Source organism: Atta cephalotes (genome assembly GCF_000143395.1).
Source record: "Atta cephalotes unplaced genomic scaffold scaffold00032, whole genome shotgun sequence".
Classification (NCBI taxonomy): Eukaryota; Metazoa; Arthropoda; class Insecta; order Hymenoptera; family Formicidae; genus Atta; species Atta cephalotes.
Genome location: NW_012130096.1, coordinates 914,257 through 931,236, shown reverse-complemented (window position 1 = coordinate 931,236; position 16,980 = coordinate 914,257). Strand labels below are relative to the sequence as shown.

At 29.5% G+C, this 16,980-nt stretch overlaps 1 protein-coding gene across 1 annotated transcript in view; it reads left to right on the top strand.

The window, feature by feature from the left end:
* The window catches only part of LOC105621266 (adenylate cyclase type 6), a 101,526-nt gene that overhangs the window by 39,762 nt on the left and 44,784 nt on the right, over window positions 1-16,980 (top strand). Inside the window, exons 4-5 of the mRNA XM_012202735.1 lie at window positions 2,129-2,342; window positions 4,028-4,383. Of these exons, the coding sequence (XP_012058125.1) occupies window positions 2,129-2,342; window positions 4,028-4,383 (570 nt within the window). The remainder of the gene's footprint in view (window positions 1-2,128; window positions 2,343-4,027; window positions 4,384-16,980) is intronic.

The window sequence follows — 16,980 nt, the reverse complement described above, 5'->3', positions numbered from 1 at the left end:
CTTTGCGTTTTACTATTGATTTTTCGGGGCATCTCATATTAGAAGCAACAATTTTTTGACTTTATGATTTGCTCACTTGAAAAAAATAAAAAGTGAGCAAATTATAAAATCAAAAAATTGTGCCTAATATAAAATGTCCCGAGAAATCAATAGTAAAAGTATATCAGTATTGCAATTAAAAAACTTTATTTCATGTTTCTAAAATGCAAACAAACATAGTCAGCGTGCGTGAAAAAAAAATGAGCATACGATAGATTATATCCAGAACTCCTCTTCAGATAGTTGGAATCAAACATCGCAGAAATAGGCATTCGACGTTCATTCTTGTTGTCCTTTTTATTATTGAATAATAACATTTACTCTTTAGCAATGATTTTCATTATAACATAGGAGCAATATTATTTCATATTAGAAATTTTCTGGGTATCTCATATTATGATTTCCACGCCTTATGATTTTACGATCATCAAATCTATCTTCTGTAATTAAACAATTCAACATATCTCGTATTTTTTTATTGGTACGACCTTACTCTATCACTATATGAAGAATTTATTGCCAAATATTTATTTATTAAATAATAAACAAAATTTAAAGCCTTATCTCAATGAAACTTGAAGACATCCAAATTCTAAGATCTTTTTTTACAATGACTACAGACATGATCTAATAATGAATTTCCTACTATAGTTTTCAATCCAAGAGCAAATTCATGAACTAATAGCGTTTATTAGTTTAGCAGAAACGCCGCTATCTCATCTTAATAGAAGGCGCCTATCTCATTAATAGAAGGCTTTCCTCTACTTACCCAGATAGTATAATCCATTTGAATTCGAAAAATATTCATCTTTTTAAGTTCTTTATGAATTAACATAATCCGTTCGAAATGAACTAAAAAAGAATTAAAAAATATATATAAATATATTTATATGTATGTACAAATGTATAAATATTTAATTTACACAAAACCCCAGTATTTAATTTTATACAAAATTAATATACTCGTATAAAAAACGATTAGAAAATCTTTTGAATCTGAAAGAACTCACAACTAATGACATAAAAATGAAATCTTTTGGGATTCTCAGGAATAATTTAAAACAGAACTAGAATGAAAGGAATTCATTTTGTAAGCCGGGAATTAAAAAGAAATTCTTTTCGGATTTTTAGTATTATCTGGATATATATTTTTATGTGTGTAATAAATATTATATTATTATTATGTTTCTGGATAATATATATTATTTATTTATTATATTGTATATAATACAAAAAATATAAAAATTTATATATTTATATATTATATACAATATATCTAATAGCTAATAATATTTATATACATTATATATATATATATATATATTACGTGATAAATATATCACATCAATAAGCATAAAATGTAATTAGTAAGACGAACAAGATAGTAATGATGCATTAGTGATTCGCACAAATTCGAATAAACGCCAATCAATTGATAACAACGTAATAATTAATTTTGGCAATGCATTTCGCGACATATATTTTTCTATGAGTGATGCAATTCCGAAAAGTACAATAAATAAATTTTACATAGTATATACCTGTGCATGTAACTGTCATTTCACACAACTATCTATATATAATATATCTATATATAATATATAGTGCAGTGAATGTTTCATTTTCGTTATTCAGTCCCAGTGACTAACTATTAATTTAGTGCGAGCCACACTGCTTTCATCAAATATTTATTCTGTATACCATATTCCATATATTTTTTTTTAATCTAAGATTTTTTTGTACAATATGTAACAGACTTTTTTTTATCAAAAACTGAATTAATTATTGTGTTTTTTTAAATAAAATAATATTAAAATTTAAAATCTATTAAAGTTATATTTTAGAAAGATCTATTCGAAATTATAAATGGGATGTATATTATTATTACTACAAAATGTCACACACAATAATAAATTATTTTTAATAAATGATATCTTTAAAATTTCTATTTTTGTAAAAATACCTTATTTTATGAATTTAATATACATCCCTTCACCATATGGCATATATATGAGATATAATGTTATTAGTTTACAGATAAATTGTTGATTAACACAATGTGTGGCAAGTCTGTGCTCATATGTTTCAGGTTGAAATGCTGTACCAACGCTACTTCCTACGTATGAATCAAAGTAACATGACACATGTGCTCGGTCTATTGGTCGGTTTAGCGCTGGCACTGGGCCTACTACTTATCATGAAGTTAATGCTGACCGGCAACCAGTCGCTCATCACACTCTTACAGAGACCTGAAAATCTTTCCCTCGCAATCACCTTAGTGACCTGCATTGTTATTTACGCCGGTAAGACTCAATCTCCATGAATTAATTTTTCACAATCAAAGTTTCTCATTTTAAAGCGATAGTTCCGGGATGCCAGAATTAAGTTTGCATTTGCTTTAAGATCTAAAAGTAACTTTGTATTAATTTAAGGAATTTATTTAAACTTATTATTCCAGAATTTTAAAAAATTTAAATATTGTTTGCATTTTCTTTGTATCTTCGCGTTTTCTTGAATCAATTTAAAATCTATTTTGAATATTATTTTCAATTAAAAATTCAATTTAAAAAATTGTTTATTTTTATTTATAATTAAACTAATTTATATATACTGGTGATCCGAAATTCACGAATTCGGAGTAAGATATATTTTTTTTTTATGCTAAAACAAATAACTTTTTCCTTTAGCAAAATTGCGTTCGATAAATAATTTTTGCGCTTATTTATTAACTTCAACCTGCTCTCCTGCAAAAATTACTTATTGGGCGCAATTTTGCTAAAGAAAAAAGTTATTTGCTAAACGTTACGTGCTAAAATGAACAATTTTTTTCTGTTATATAAATTTAATTTTATTACAATTACAATTATATTAAAGAATTCTATAAACTTTCGATAAACTTCTACGTTTCCTTTCATCGTATGAAAAATCAAATTCGAGTGCTCGAAATATTTGCGGAAAAAAAATCTAATCGTCCAACGTTGATATATCACGACAGAAACTTATTTACAGAAAAATCTCGAGCTTTCATAAAATATGCAGTTTGAACATTACTGGAATTGCATCGAAATAGTTCTGTAGTCAAATGTCGCGAACGACGTTAAAAGACGTGCATTCTATACTATCGTCTATGTATGTAGAGAATCCCTGTTTTGCCTGAGCCTCAATGTTTCACGAGGTCTCAGTATCAATAATGCATGAGAATATTGTCTGCAAGTATTGTTTCCTTTCGAAAGCGTCAGAACACGCAATGAGACCCGCTTTTCGCATCGCAATAACTCGCAGAGCTTATTCCTTCGTACCTTCTTTTCGACCAGCACGAACTTGACCAAATAATTCGTTGCATTAGTAACTTTAATCGAATTTTCTGAAGAAACTTACTTATATAGAATGTTTAATGTAAAAACTTGGGAAGACTGTGATATAAATAATCTTTCTCTCGATGTTCGTACGAAAGACAAAATAGTCTAGAAATCGCGAAAAAGCTGTTAAAATATCATCCACTTTAGTTTAAAATATATATCGAATACTCATATCATTTCGTACTGGCTCTACATTTCTAAATGTGTTCATCGAACACTTCAAAACGTAAGAATCAGTAATGAGCAACTTTCCTTTCAACAAACAAAGTATCTTTCAAGATCATAAGATAAATACACAAATAGAAAAATAAATACACAAATAGAAAAATAAATAAAGACTTCGAAAGATCAAGCTGAATATTTAATACTTAAATAATTCGATGTAAATTTATATACTCATATTCAATTCTGCAAACTGCGCGTCGAATTTAACTTGTCGAATTTAACAATCTTGAAACGCAATTCTAACAGAACTAGAGTAACAATACCACAAATTAAATTAACAAGCAATTTAATAATATTGATGCATCTTAGAAATATCTTAATATTCGATGCTGATAGGAATGTTAAAATCTAAATAATTTTGGCGAAAAATATTACTTCAACCGAAATTCAAAATTTCCTTTCAGCTTTGGTAGCAGCTATTTCAAGACCGGGCATGAATGAGATATGGCTGGCGGGCGTTAGTGGTGCAGTGCTAGTCACCCTATTGGCTTTACAAGTGACTCTGAGCATTCATTTAGCACGACTGCATGAAGTGGGTCGCGAGAATACCAGCGATACATCATTCTTCTCGAAATCGAAAGATCTTCGAACCGGAGGTCCTCTCGCTGCTGCCTTAATGGTCTGCTTCTTCATCTATATGGCCTACGCTCTTCTACCGATCAGACTCAGACACGCCTGCATCGCCGGGATTGTTTTCTCGGCCGCTCACCTCATCGGAGCTTTCCTTCTCTACCCGCACTATCCATCGATGATGGCACACGTGAGTCCAATCAGTAGTTAGCATCGTTAGCGGACTTTGTTTATATTGGGTTAGAGAAAAAGTCCCTTTACAAGTTGATAAAAAGACTTTTTCCCATTAATATCTTCGTTAAAAATGATTAAAATTAAAATTTAAAAAAAGGGTTTTAAAGGGTTTGGAATCTCTACTTTCGAATGGTTACTTATATTTTTTAAATTCATGTGAGTTTTGTAATTTTTATATATAAAAAACTACGAGCTGAAAAAATCAAAAATTTTCTTTTTACTTTGTAAGTCTGTATAGCGTGCCAAAAAAAAAAAAAAAAAAAATTGAGCAAATTTTCGACTATCTAGCTTGAAGCTTTTCCTATACAAAATAATTTTTTTAAATGTTCCTACTGATTTTTTGTTCCTGATTTCTAAATTACTCGGATTAAGTAAAAAGAAACATTCTGACTTTATTGCTCGTAACTCCGTTAAGAATCATCGTATCACAATTAAAAATACAGATCCTTAAAACTAAAACGTTGTCAAGTGATATAATTGCCAATTATTTTAAATAGAATAGAATATATGAATTGCTAAAAAAATCTTTTTATCAAATGGACTTTTTCCTTAACCTAATATTTAAGATTCTTCGAGATCTTCTGTCACGTATTAAATTTGAAAAAGTACGTGTACATTACTTATTAATTTTCTTAAATATGAATTGATTACATAATAAATTACATAAATTTAATGAGGATACTTTCGTAAAAGTTTTTAATGCTTTCTAAGTAAAGCCATCTAAATTTCTTTTAGGAAATGGTACTTTATTCTTCAATTCTTTCTTCTTAACTTAACGAAATTTAATAAATGGTACTTTTCATTAAATGTGCAATCAAAATTGAATTTTACATGTTTAATTTTAGATTTGGAAATTAGGTCGACTCTAACATTTTAAACTTTTAATTGTTTTTAAAAACGACCTTATGTTTCACATCACAATAATTTTGAAGGAATTACGAATATGTATTTATTTTCAACCGCAGAGAGAATCAATTCTGTAAAGTGTTCGATAATAAGTGCACTAAATAATCAGAGCAATATTTGATGTTAAAAAGTTACCTGCTTTGTTGCGGAACGTGACAATTATAAGCCACAGATTCGTGTTAATTAGCGATCGTACATTTACTACGTTTACAATTAATGAAAGTAGGTTACTGATGATATTAATTAATCAACAATATTGTGAGAAACTCATAATGCATTTGTATATTTCCGGTGTGTACTTCCGATACATCGCCACGTGCATCATGATTTGTATTTTCAGTTAAGATGTTTCTTTCTGTTTATTGCATTCCAATATATATTATTTGAATCACATGTAATAATGTGTATATGTAACAATTATATCAAAAATTTTTTAATTCTTTAAATAAAGTTAGAATATAAATAAAATGGATGCATGTATCTGATAAATAGAAAAATTAGATTTTTCATGTTACATAGAATATTCAAAGCTAATATAAGCAATGTAAAAAACTAATTCTTTAATTAAAATTAAAAAAAACATTTAAGATTCTCTTGTATTTATTGCATTTTATGTACGCAATATAAAAGATATAATTTAAGTTAGTAAGAAATTTAAAATAATAGATTAGCCTGCCGTAATCTCTATTTCTATTTTGTTTATTATAATTTCTCATTATAATTTCTGCTGTGGCTAAATTTAAGATTAATCTTGTAAAAGATTAACTAAACTCTTTGTAAAGTAACTACTCTTGTAAACTGAAATTGATCTATGAAATATTCTCCTTTAGTGTCTAGTATCGATATTTTGATTATCGACGTTGAAAATGACAGTGGCAACAATGCGATTAATTTAGCAAAACTGGCATTGTAATCAATACATATCGTTATGGAAATGGTTAGAGGTTTGTGAAGTGATATACCTGGCGACTATACACATCTATTTATTAACGGTGCACAAAGTAGACATTGAATGTCCGAAACGAGATATGTTGTTCGCAAATAGCTGAAACTGAATTGGAAATCTAATTAAAGCGAATTTCGATCTGTTTCGATCCTTGCCAGAGGACATTTTGACATAGCATTAATTTCTATTGTTGGATCGTAAGTTTTCGCGAATGCGATTGATGATTTGTGTTTTCTCTTCAATTTTTTGGATCTTTTTTTATCTCTCTTTATTTCACCTAAACGTAAAAATAAAAATAAACATCTGAAAAAAAATCGTAAAAAATCTATAATCAAGTAAATTATTAAATCAGTTCTATATAAACTATTCGGACGAGAGTTACAAATATAAAAGATCAAACAAGAAAATATTCCATGATTTTTCAAAGAGAGCCTTAATAATTCTCGATGAATTTATTTAATAACAGTTATGATCAAAGAAACATGAAAACAAGAAATAAACTAAGCATTAAGATTGCAATCAGAAAACTAGCCTTACGACTGCATTCGTTACAAATCTCATTAACTTACACTGTGATCAAAGAGCGTTGGCTAGCTGCCTTGATAAAAGATAAGAAAATAAATCAACGCTACGCGGAAAAAGCTAAAGAGAACATCGTACTAGATGTCGACCCTACTTGTTGTGAAGTCTCGTGGAAAGAATTTCGTCTTACTGCATCTCTGGACGTTCCCATCCATCAAGTTTCTCGCCTGGATTCCCTCTTGTCGCGCTCTATTTAAGTTTTATCACGTCGAGAACTCAGAATTCCGCATAATTACGAACGTATCGAGACCGTGTTTCATCACCGTCACCGTAAAACCTAATCAATTTTTAAAGGAAACCATTTCCATGACGAAATGTAAACAGATCTATGACTATGATTACATAGTATTCTTAATTGGGTTTAATTACATCCGTAGTTATGAAACTGTCTAATCATAGATATTCCATTCTTCACAGAAATAGCTATGATTGACCAATTTCAAATTAAATATGGATGTTATTAAACCCGATTAAGGGTATCATGCAAACATAATTTATACAACTAAAGCTGATCAATCGATATTAATAAAGAGCAATAATATTTGCATCACAATATTTGCATTAGTAATTATAAAGGTCACTCTAAATAAATTGCTGACGTGGAACAATAGAGTTAATTATGTAGTTAATTATGTAATTTCATACAGCTCTCTCTCTCTCTCTCTCTCTCTCTCTCTCTCTCTCTCTCTCTCTCTCTCTCTCTCTCTGTTCATAGTCTATAATAAAATTTATTGTTAAAAAAATTGTTATATTTAACAAAAGCATTTTAAATACATCCTCTTATTAAAATATTGAAAAATATTATTTTAATGTAGCTATTTTTCATTACCATTTTCCATTACCTTTTTAATAAATAAAATTGCAAAGATATAATTATCTAGAAATAATAATATGCGGTTTAAATCATTATGGAGAATATTTTCAGAATGTGGATAGATTAAATTAAATAATTTGGCTGGCTAAAATAGGCTAGCGAAAGCTGATAATTTGGCCAAAGTGGATCGCATATTACAATCTCTTTCAAATATGATTTCTGTTAGAATTCGCGTTGCGCACCTCGGAGTCAGCGCATTAATAATTCATTCGGCTTGTTATTTTCACGTTCGAGAGAGTAATGTCATTTCATCGGTCAGGTACACGCCAAGTTCCACAAAATGGACCGTAATTGCTTTTCGCACCGCCGCGCGCAATACATATGACGACTCCGATATAACGTTAAAGACTCAGTGAAGAGCTTACGCTTTTAGATAACTCGAATTGTACGCCATGCGGAATGAAAGATATCGTTTTATAATTAATAAAAGATGTTCTCGTTAAGCTACGTAAAGCAACTGTCAGAAAGAATCATGCGCGATTTTATAACATAATTAATTAACGAGCTGCAACGAGAAAGTCACGTTTGCAGGAAGCATTTCGAGTACTATCACATAGAATCAAATTAACTCTTGGAAGCTATCAAGCTATTATATATAATTACACTCTAATTATATTCTGTAAAAGAGATACTTGTGTAATTCTATGATATTTTGTTGTCGCTATTGCTGAATGTTAATCTATGAAAAGTTATTTTTGTTAAATTTTTAATATTGCGAAGAAGTGCAATAATTATTTTATGCAAATTTTATATAAATTTCTGTAATCTTTGTCCGAAAACCAAAGTTGCTAACTTCGAACCTTAAAAAAAAATGCAAGGTAAAGTAAGGCGAAAGAAATTCATAGTTAAATAAAGCTCTGAACAGCTTATTAAGAATCAAGAGTGCTCGTAAACCGATCCTTATTATGGCAAACAATTTGATCCCTTAATGAGAGAGGCTTTTGTAAGGTACTTTCATCGAGCCGAGGTCGACTAAAGATCGTAAAAATTTCTGTAAATAAAATATTGCAGCTGCTTGCGATTTGCTATTGCTATTTAGCTACATTGCTACTATACTGTTAACTTGTCTCTTATTATATACCGTGTCTTACTTTTGTCGCCAGACAAAATTTACGACACTAAATTTATTATTCAGCAAATCAAAAAATATATAAATATATAAATTTGCGTATTAAAAGAAATAAAATGAATATTCTATGACTTTTGGAAAAAAGACAAATTTGTCGCAAAAGAAGAAAAGAAAATAGCGAAGATAATAAAAACAAAAAATAAATTAAATTATAAAATTCAATTGATAATAAAAAGTTTTACTATTACTTGCGACTTACGCTTGTTAAAATCTTTTTGCAAAATCCTCTTGCATAAAGTATCTTAATAAATTACTGTCTTAACTGTTTTTTAAGCTTCAAAGTAAATCACGGAAACATTCTTTAAAATGTTAAAAATAAATGACATAAAAAATATTTCATCTATAATATACACTCACTGTAACTTTAATCGCGCAAATTGTCAGTTCAGCGTATTTTTCGTTCAGCTTGAGCGAAGATAAATTAAAAGATAATATACTGACAAAAAATGATATGTTAACAGCATTATTTTAAAAATAATTTTGTTAATTCAGTATCATCATTAATGAAATAAATTACTTACGCTCCTATTTTAATAAAATTTTATTTATTTCATTAATACTGTTATTAAATCAACAAGGTTATTTTAAATTAAAATAAAGCTGTTAAAACATCATTTTTTTCTTCAGTGTACTTGGCTTTATATTATACTAATCAGCTATTACGTAAGTCATTGATGATCATTTCGGGATATATCACTTAAAAAGTCACTTAAAAACATGTAATTATTAACAATGCGATTAATTTATGAGAAGTTCTGTCATTTTATACTATTATTTTGCTCATCCTTGTATACGAGTTTACCTAACAAAACATGCATAAGCCGCTTAAATATTTTATAAAATGGCTTCCAGAATATTTGCTGTTTATACAGATTATCAGCGCAGATTGGAGAAAATACATGCATGTATACACCTACATACATAAAGAGACTTTTAAAAAATTTAACTCTTGCAAAAATACATTTTAAAGAACTGCAGAAATAAAAACTCACCACTGCTTTTTTTGTACAAATCATTCATGTATTAAAATCATGTTGCTGAAATCAAAGGAATTACTAGTTGCGTTTTCCGACAACCGCGGCCAACAGCAATTAAACGTTATAGACACGAGCTGAATTTGTAAACGTAATTTCTCGTGAGAGCAAACGAGGAAACTTTCCCCGATCTACTCGTAAATCGGGAGGTTCGCGGGGTAGCGTTCGCTATTCTCGGCGTTAATGTCCCCATCACGCGTCCGAGCACGATAGGCTCGGCGAACTTGTTGTCACAACTTGTAATCCGCAAACTCCACACAATTGTCCTCAAAGCTAGGTCCTTTGAATCACCATTCACACCGGAGGATTCAGCGAAAGACACTACCCAGCGGTACTAATAGACTCAGACGTCACGTTCTAGGTTTGCTGATTGCATCGATGTTTCACCTTTGGAATTTGGCTCCCATGTTGCAGCAAATCGCATCACCCCAGCTTGTTTCAGATAATCGTCGCTTTTGAAGGATCAGACACTCTCGGATAATTAACATCTTTGTTGTATAGGGAGCTACTTTTATACTGACCTATTTCAAATGTTACACCAACGCCACTGTATTCGCACTATATCTCGAAGTAGTGACGCGATCTAGTAAAAAAATGTATAAAAAATGTATAAATTATAATAAATTAAAAATTGCATAAAAAATTAAAATAAATTAACATCGTATAATAAATACAGTTTTTACATTTGCTCTCGTGCTAAAAAAATTTTCTTATGTGTTCTAATTTAAAAAAAAATCACAATTTTTAATAAATTATCATGCGAAACAGATTCTACATTTTATATTCAAATCATTCTAGACAAAACTTTTGTACAATTTTTTGATTTTATAAAAGTTTTCAAAGAATTCTTGCAAAGACATCGTTTATGTGAGTCGATATACATATATTCGTGAGCCGCCTATTGTAGCGTTGCTTTTCAGAATATTTCGCCTCTGGCAAATCCTTATTTCATCCATTCGAATCTCATAACCGTCGATACATCGATACATTTTTTTTTATGTCGCGTAAAAGCATTAATAATAGTTGCATGCGTATACTTTATCTGCAGTTCATAACGCAGTACGGATTTTTCCCGATAACGTATCTTCTTAACGATCACACGAGATGCAACAACGAACATCTATATCGATCATTTTATACAAGTTAGTAACGTAAAATTTTTTCCCTTGCTTTTATCAATGTAATATTTTTTTCGCTTTTATGAAGACACAGGATTACAGCATCTGACAAAATTCAAAACGCATACAAAAAATGTCATTTGCCTCATGCTTGGCCGCAATAATTAGTATTTAATTAACTCGGAAACAACAAAGTTTCTTAATTTTTATTTCCACAAGTCGGTGCTTATTGAGCTAATTGGGTTACAAACTGTTAGTAATTATTTCTTTTAGTATACGATATGATAAATAAAATATAAAGAGGAGGAAGTTTTTGTTGAAAATTTATTTATCTTTTTTTTTACTATTTCTAGCACATTAATAACAAAATTGGTAGGAACGTTTCTACTTTACACATTTCACGTTGAAATACATATATACAAGATTGAAAGAGCATTTATACATCGGTGCGTTCTGAATCCATTACTCAACGCATTCTCATCGATAATTGTTCTATTTATACATATCCCAATTTTCTGTACGAATTCACGGGTTTGTGCCATCTCCCTAATCTAAATGAGCTTGCGCTCACAAAATTTCCGTCGGATACTTTATTGTAAACTGATTTTCACGACAGCTCGAATAACAAACCGGAGTACAGATCCTACGCATTAGTTTTTTTCAATTTTTCTATATGTTATATTTATTTTCTATTTATATTTATATTTCTATATGTATATTTATCGACCTGAAGAAAAAAGAAGTGCCATTTGAAAACTTGTTTATTCGTACAATCGAGCGCATGTCAAACTTTAATGGCTTCAAACGTTGTAATAACAAAAATATATTATTGAAATAAGTGAAGTGAAAGAAAAATTGAGATAAAAGTGTTTGCTAAGATTTCCATGCGAACTGGAAATAACGGTGACGACAGAACCTTGAGAATACAAAAGCAAATCTTATTCAAATATGCAAATAATCACGAAAGAATTATCAAATGAAGACATTGCTAGTCACGCTGCATAAACGTAAGTTGCAACGTTCTTTTCGCTCCATCCGTCATGTCGTGGAAAAGAGGGTTCTCGCTTGACATTATATCACATGCATCATATAACACAGATCCGATGTTGTGTTTTTTATTTTTTTTCAGGAGGATAGAAAATCCACCTGAAATGTCCCTTGAGCATGGACTAGCAGATTCACGTAAATAACATAAATAACTTTATTTTCTCGTTCCTATGAAAGGCTATATAACTGGGAGATATTTTATATAATGGTATGGCACGAGATTTTCATATTGATGATATAACACTGAATTACGACGATAACAAGATTTCTCTAAATAATGATTTACGTTTTATTAAACTGTCCCCTTTATAGAAAAGTCAGTAGATACAAAAAAAAATAAGAAATCATGCGAGCTCTAACAGAAACGATAATGATGGCATACTAAACATTATTTATGTGAGTTGTATGTCATCGATGAGAAATCAAGAAATCAAGGGGAAACATGAACAATCGTTATCGGCAAATTTCAAGTGTAACAGTGTTTCCATTGTAACGAAGACATTAATAACGTTTATCGAACAATTGTGAACGTAGAATTGCATGGCGTGAGACTAAATAAAATTTATTGTTTACAGAAAATTAAAGTGGAACAATTTGAGTAAAATTGTGTAAAATTCTAAATCAACGCATAAGACAATTTCAAGATATCTTTCAGAATTTTTTATGAAATATCTTAAAAATCTTGCTTAAAGACTTTTAAAGATATTTAAAAGTTGTTTAATGCATCGATTTTAGATATTCTGCTCATTTGGCATACAAAAAATTTTCATTTTTCACGTTTCTATCCTAGAGAAAAAGTTACATAATTAGCCTCTTCATAGAAATTTCTCATTTAAGCCTGTTTTCACAATACATAAAGATTAAAAATTATCTAAAGATTAAAAATTAATAAGAAATAATTCATAAAAGACTATGCCCAGTTTTATAGGAGAATTGAACTCTAAATGAACAATTTTGAGACATACCTAAAATTTTAAAGTATCAAAAGAGAATTAAAAATTCCATAAGCCCAATTTTATAGGAGAGATTTTCTAGAACTATCCAAAGTTCGCTATTATGACTATGTACTAGTATGATTATGTACTCTTATCCAATTCTCTGCGTCCAAGGCATCTCCCTGCGGTGACGGCGGTAACGTATTGTATCAAAGACATTGAAGTAATATCTAAAATATATTTGATACAGTTCATTAATCCGATTAATTCCTGGTCGCGATGAGATGCCGTCATGTCACAGAAATTCGGATTTGCTAATGACGGCAATGTCCCTGGAGTTCGATCTGAGGGGGAAGATGGACAAGCGGCGAATGTACCAATCGAGATAAATCAGCCTTTGATACGGGATCACTTCGAAGCAGCTACTGGTCGCGATCCATTGTAGACAATGTGGAAAATATTTAAAAGAACCAGTCGCGTAAACATTTGTTGGTTGGGGAAGTGTTAGATTTCTTGGAACAAGAGTCTAGGTGTTCCATAAGAACCTCACTCAACACATTTAAATATATGTCATCTTGGTGCCATTATAAAAGAAAACGTATTGAAACAAGAGAGATGTTATAGTTAAAAATGTTATAGTTAAAGGAAATGTTATAGTTAAAAATACTGAACTGCAAGTATCTTTGTCAAATCAATTAAAATCTTTTGTTTCATACTTTGAGTGTTTCTCTCCCCTCTCTTCATCGATTAATATATTAGATATATTAGGAAAAAGTTCGTGGCGTTTTTTAATGCCATCTAATTGGAAAAACGCCACGAACTTTTTCCTACACCTAATAAAATCACTTATAATTATTCATTTGGAGTCCAAAATTTTTAATTTTAGTTGGCTTTGTTCAGATTGGACGATATATTAGGTATGGGAAAAAGTTCGTGGCGTTTCCCGCAGATTTAGATGGCATTAAAAAACGCCACGAACTTTTTCCCATACCTAATAAATATTCCAAATATTGGATGATTCGAGAAATCGAATAAAATCAGTCTTACATGGTACACAATATATGGTCATAGCGAATTTTGAACAGTACTCAAGGAACTTATTTTACAAAGTTGTGCATATGGAACTTTTTAATCCTTTTTTTATGCTTTATAATCCTAGCTAGGTCTCAATGCTATTCAGCTAGGATCTTGAGCATACTTCTTTCATTGATTTCTTTAATGTTTTGGTAACCATATAGGAAAGAATTATCGAATGCGTACCACTTATTTTTTATTATATTTTCCATTTGACTCTGTTTTATACGCAAATAAACATTAGAAAGTTGTAGCTTGAGGTTTCAGGCCTTGAGGTTATTATTGTATTACATGTTTAACTTTCTATCAATAATAAATTAATTTGTTATAAGTCGTTTTGTAACATGCTGCAAAAGGTCGCCTAAATCGTACTTATAGATATTTTTTACCATATTTCCTTTCAAAGTATTGACTTTATGAGTGAAAGTATTTAAAAGTATAAGATTAATAAAAAAAATCATTAACTAATACCTAATAATCAATTAATAATTGAAGGAAATCAAATATTGGATTGTCTAGAAAGTTCGTGCCGATGTTGAAGGAAAATTGAAACGCAGAAAATTTAAATTTTAGTATACATTTATTAAATTATATAGGTTAGTCGGCACGAACTTTCCGGACAATCCAATATTTTATAATTATTAAATAACAAAAATGAAAAGAAACATGACGTCAAAATAAAAATGACTCAAATATATTTTTGCATTTCTATTGAGATTAATTATTAGTTTTATTATTGTTAATTATCTTACCTTGTGATGATACAAGAAAACTTGATGGATTTTGTGAAAATATTGATTTAATCTTTGTAATACAAAAGTGTGCATATAGTGAATGTAAAATATTCTATAATAAATTAATTAAAAATTAATATCAGATGTACCTGATTTTTTAAAACACTAACGTTCATAAAACAAGACATAGGCTATTATATTTTTATCTGTATTATTCATTGTTCATTTTATATTACTGTTACTAAATGTTGCCTATATCAACTAGTAATATAAAATAAATATTGATTAGATACGATTTAGGCGACCAGTATACTCGGCAGTTCTCTCCTATTATGAAAACGGTCCTTACAATGTGATGTGCCACTTCCGTGTAATCGCGATGAAAGCCACAAACACTTGACGCGCAGTTTATTCCGCGTCCGTTTGTCGGGACCACTCGGCATCAGAGATCGGGTTGAAAGTGCCTGTTTGTAGTATGTGCAATCGCTTTGCTCGCAAGCTGGTACACGAGGGAAGCACCTAATCGACCGGAAATGCGAAAAGGGAACCGCGACAATTCGTGATATTGCACAGCTGCCATTTATTTGCGGAGTGGAGGAGTACAAACTGACACAGCGCTGAAGACAGCGGAAGCGCCAACGTATATAGATAAGCGAAAGACGAGTTCCGTCGTTTATCCTTTCGATATGAATATTTGACGGAAAATGTTGCGAAGCGTGAAAGCAAAGCAAGAAAAAGACATGGCAAAGGCAAGAAGAAAGAGATTCAGAGATAAACTTTCCTCTTCACGACACAGCTGTATAAGCTGCATTCTTATCGATTTTATAAAATTACGGAATATTATTAAAATATAAAAAAAAAGAGAGCGGTATCGCACAGAATTAATCAATTATTTGTTAATTTTTTCTGACTTTGTAAGTTATGAAATAATTTAAGAATATATTAATGCACTTACAAGAAAAAAATTTATTAATGCAATTTATATAATTAAAAATAAATTACAATTTTAAGCTCATTTTACACGATCAATAATTCCAAAATTTGAAATAAAATTCTACTTATAATTTTATATATCATATTTTACAACATATTTTAAATTATAAATATAATTACAATATTAATAAGAAAAATTTCTTATTTTTAACTAATCTATCTTAAGTTATAATGTTATGTTATTTATATATGAATAATATGTGTTATTTGCAGCACATTTGAATAATATTTGTTACATATTTTTAATTTTCATTACACCAATTACAATTAATCAATCATGATATTTATACTCTGCGTTTTTATAAATATAAAAGATGCATCATATTAAATGCGCTTTTTTATAAAAATAGAGCATTACATCATAAATTTATAATTACGATTATTTGCATGTTTTCTGTATTACACGACGCATAAAATTATATCTCAAATTCTATCTCAAATTCTATTATTCATCGTCTAAAATGGGCTTTAAACAGTAGCTCTTTGTTACGTTTTTTTTAATGATGATGTATTCTCGTTAGGAGTGTAACAGGTAATCTCAGTTTATTCCATTTTCTCTGACTCGTTACTTATGAGAAACAAAATTAAAAAATTAAAATTGTTTTTTACAAACCTGCAGTACTGTTTGTTTACCGTATCGATTATACATGCTACACAATAACGTGTATGGACAGAATAATATATATTTAGCGCGAGACACTATCGCATATCTTGATAAGACGCGACCGGAAGTTGTTTATAAATAGTTTGCTTTGAAATTTCTTTACGTTGCCAGAGATTTATTTCAATATCCTTCCTAAAGCTAGGCTATTTAATATTAAATACCGAAAGCTAAAAAGTTTGATGAGAAACTAAACCTCGAGTAAAATTTTCATCAAAACGATATTGGTATAACTCCCATAAGGTATGAGTGTTCAAATATTTGCAAACGTAACAAGTTTTAAAATATGTATATTACAAAGAAAAATTAAATACTATTGAAAATGATAAACAAGAGTAATAACAACAATAATAAAGTAAAAAAGCATAATAATAAAGTAGCAAAAAGTAGCTTTTTATAAAATTCATTCAATAATTTTTTAATGCTGTTTTCAGTGCGCATTACATATATATATATATATATATATATATATATATATATATATATATATACTATATATATATAATATATATNTATNTAG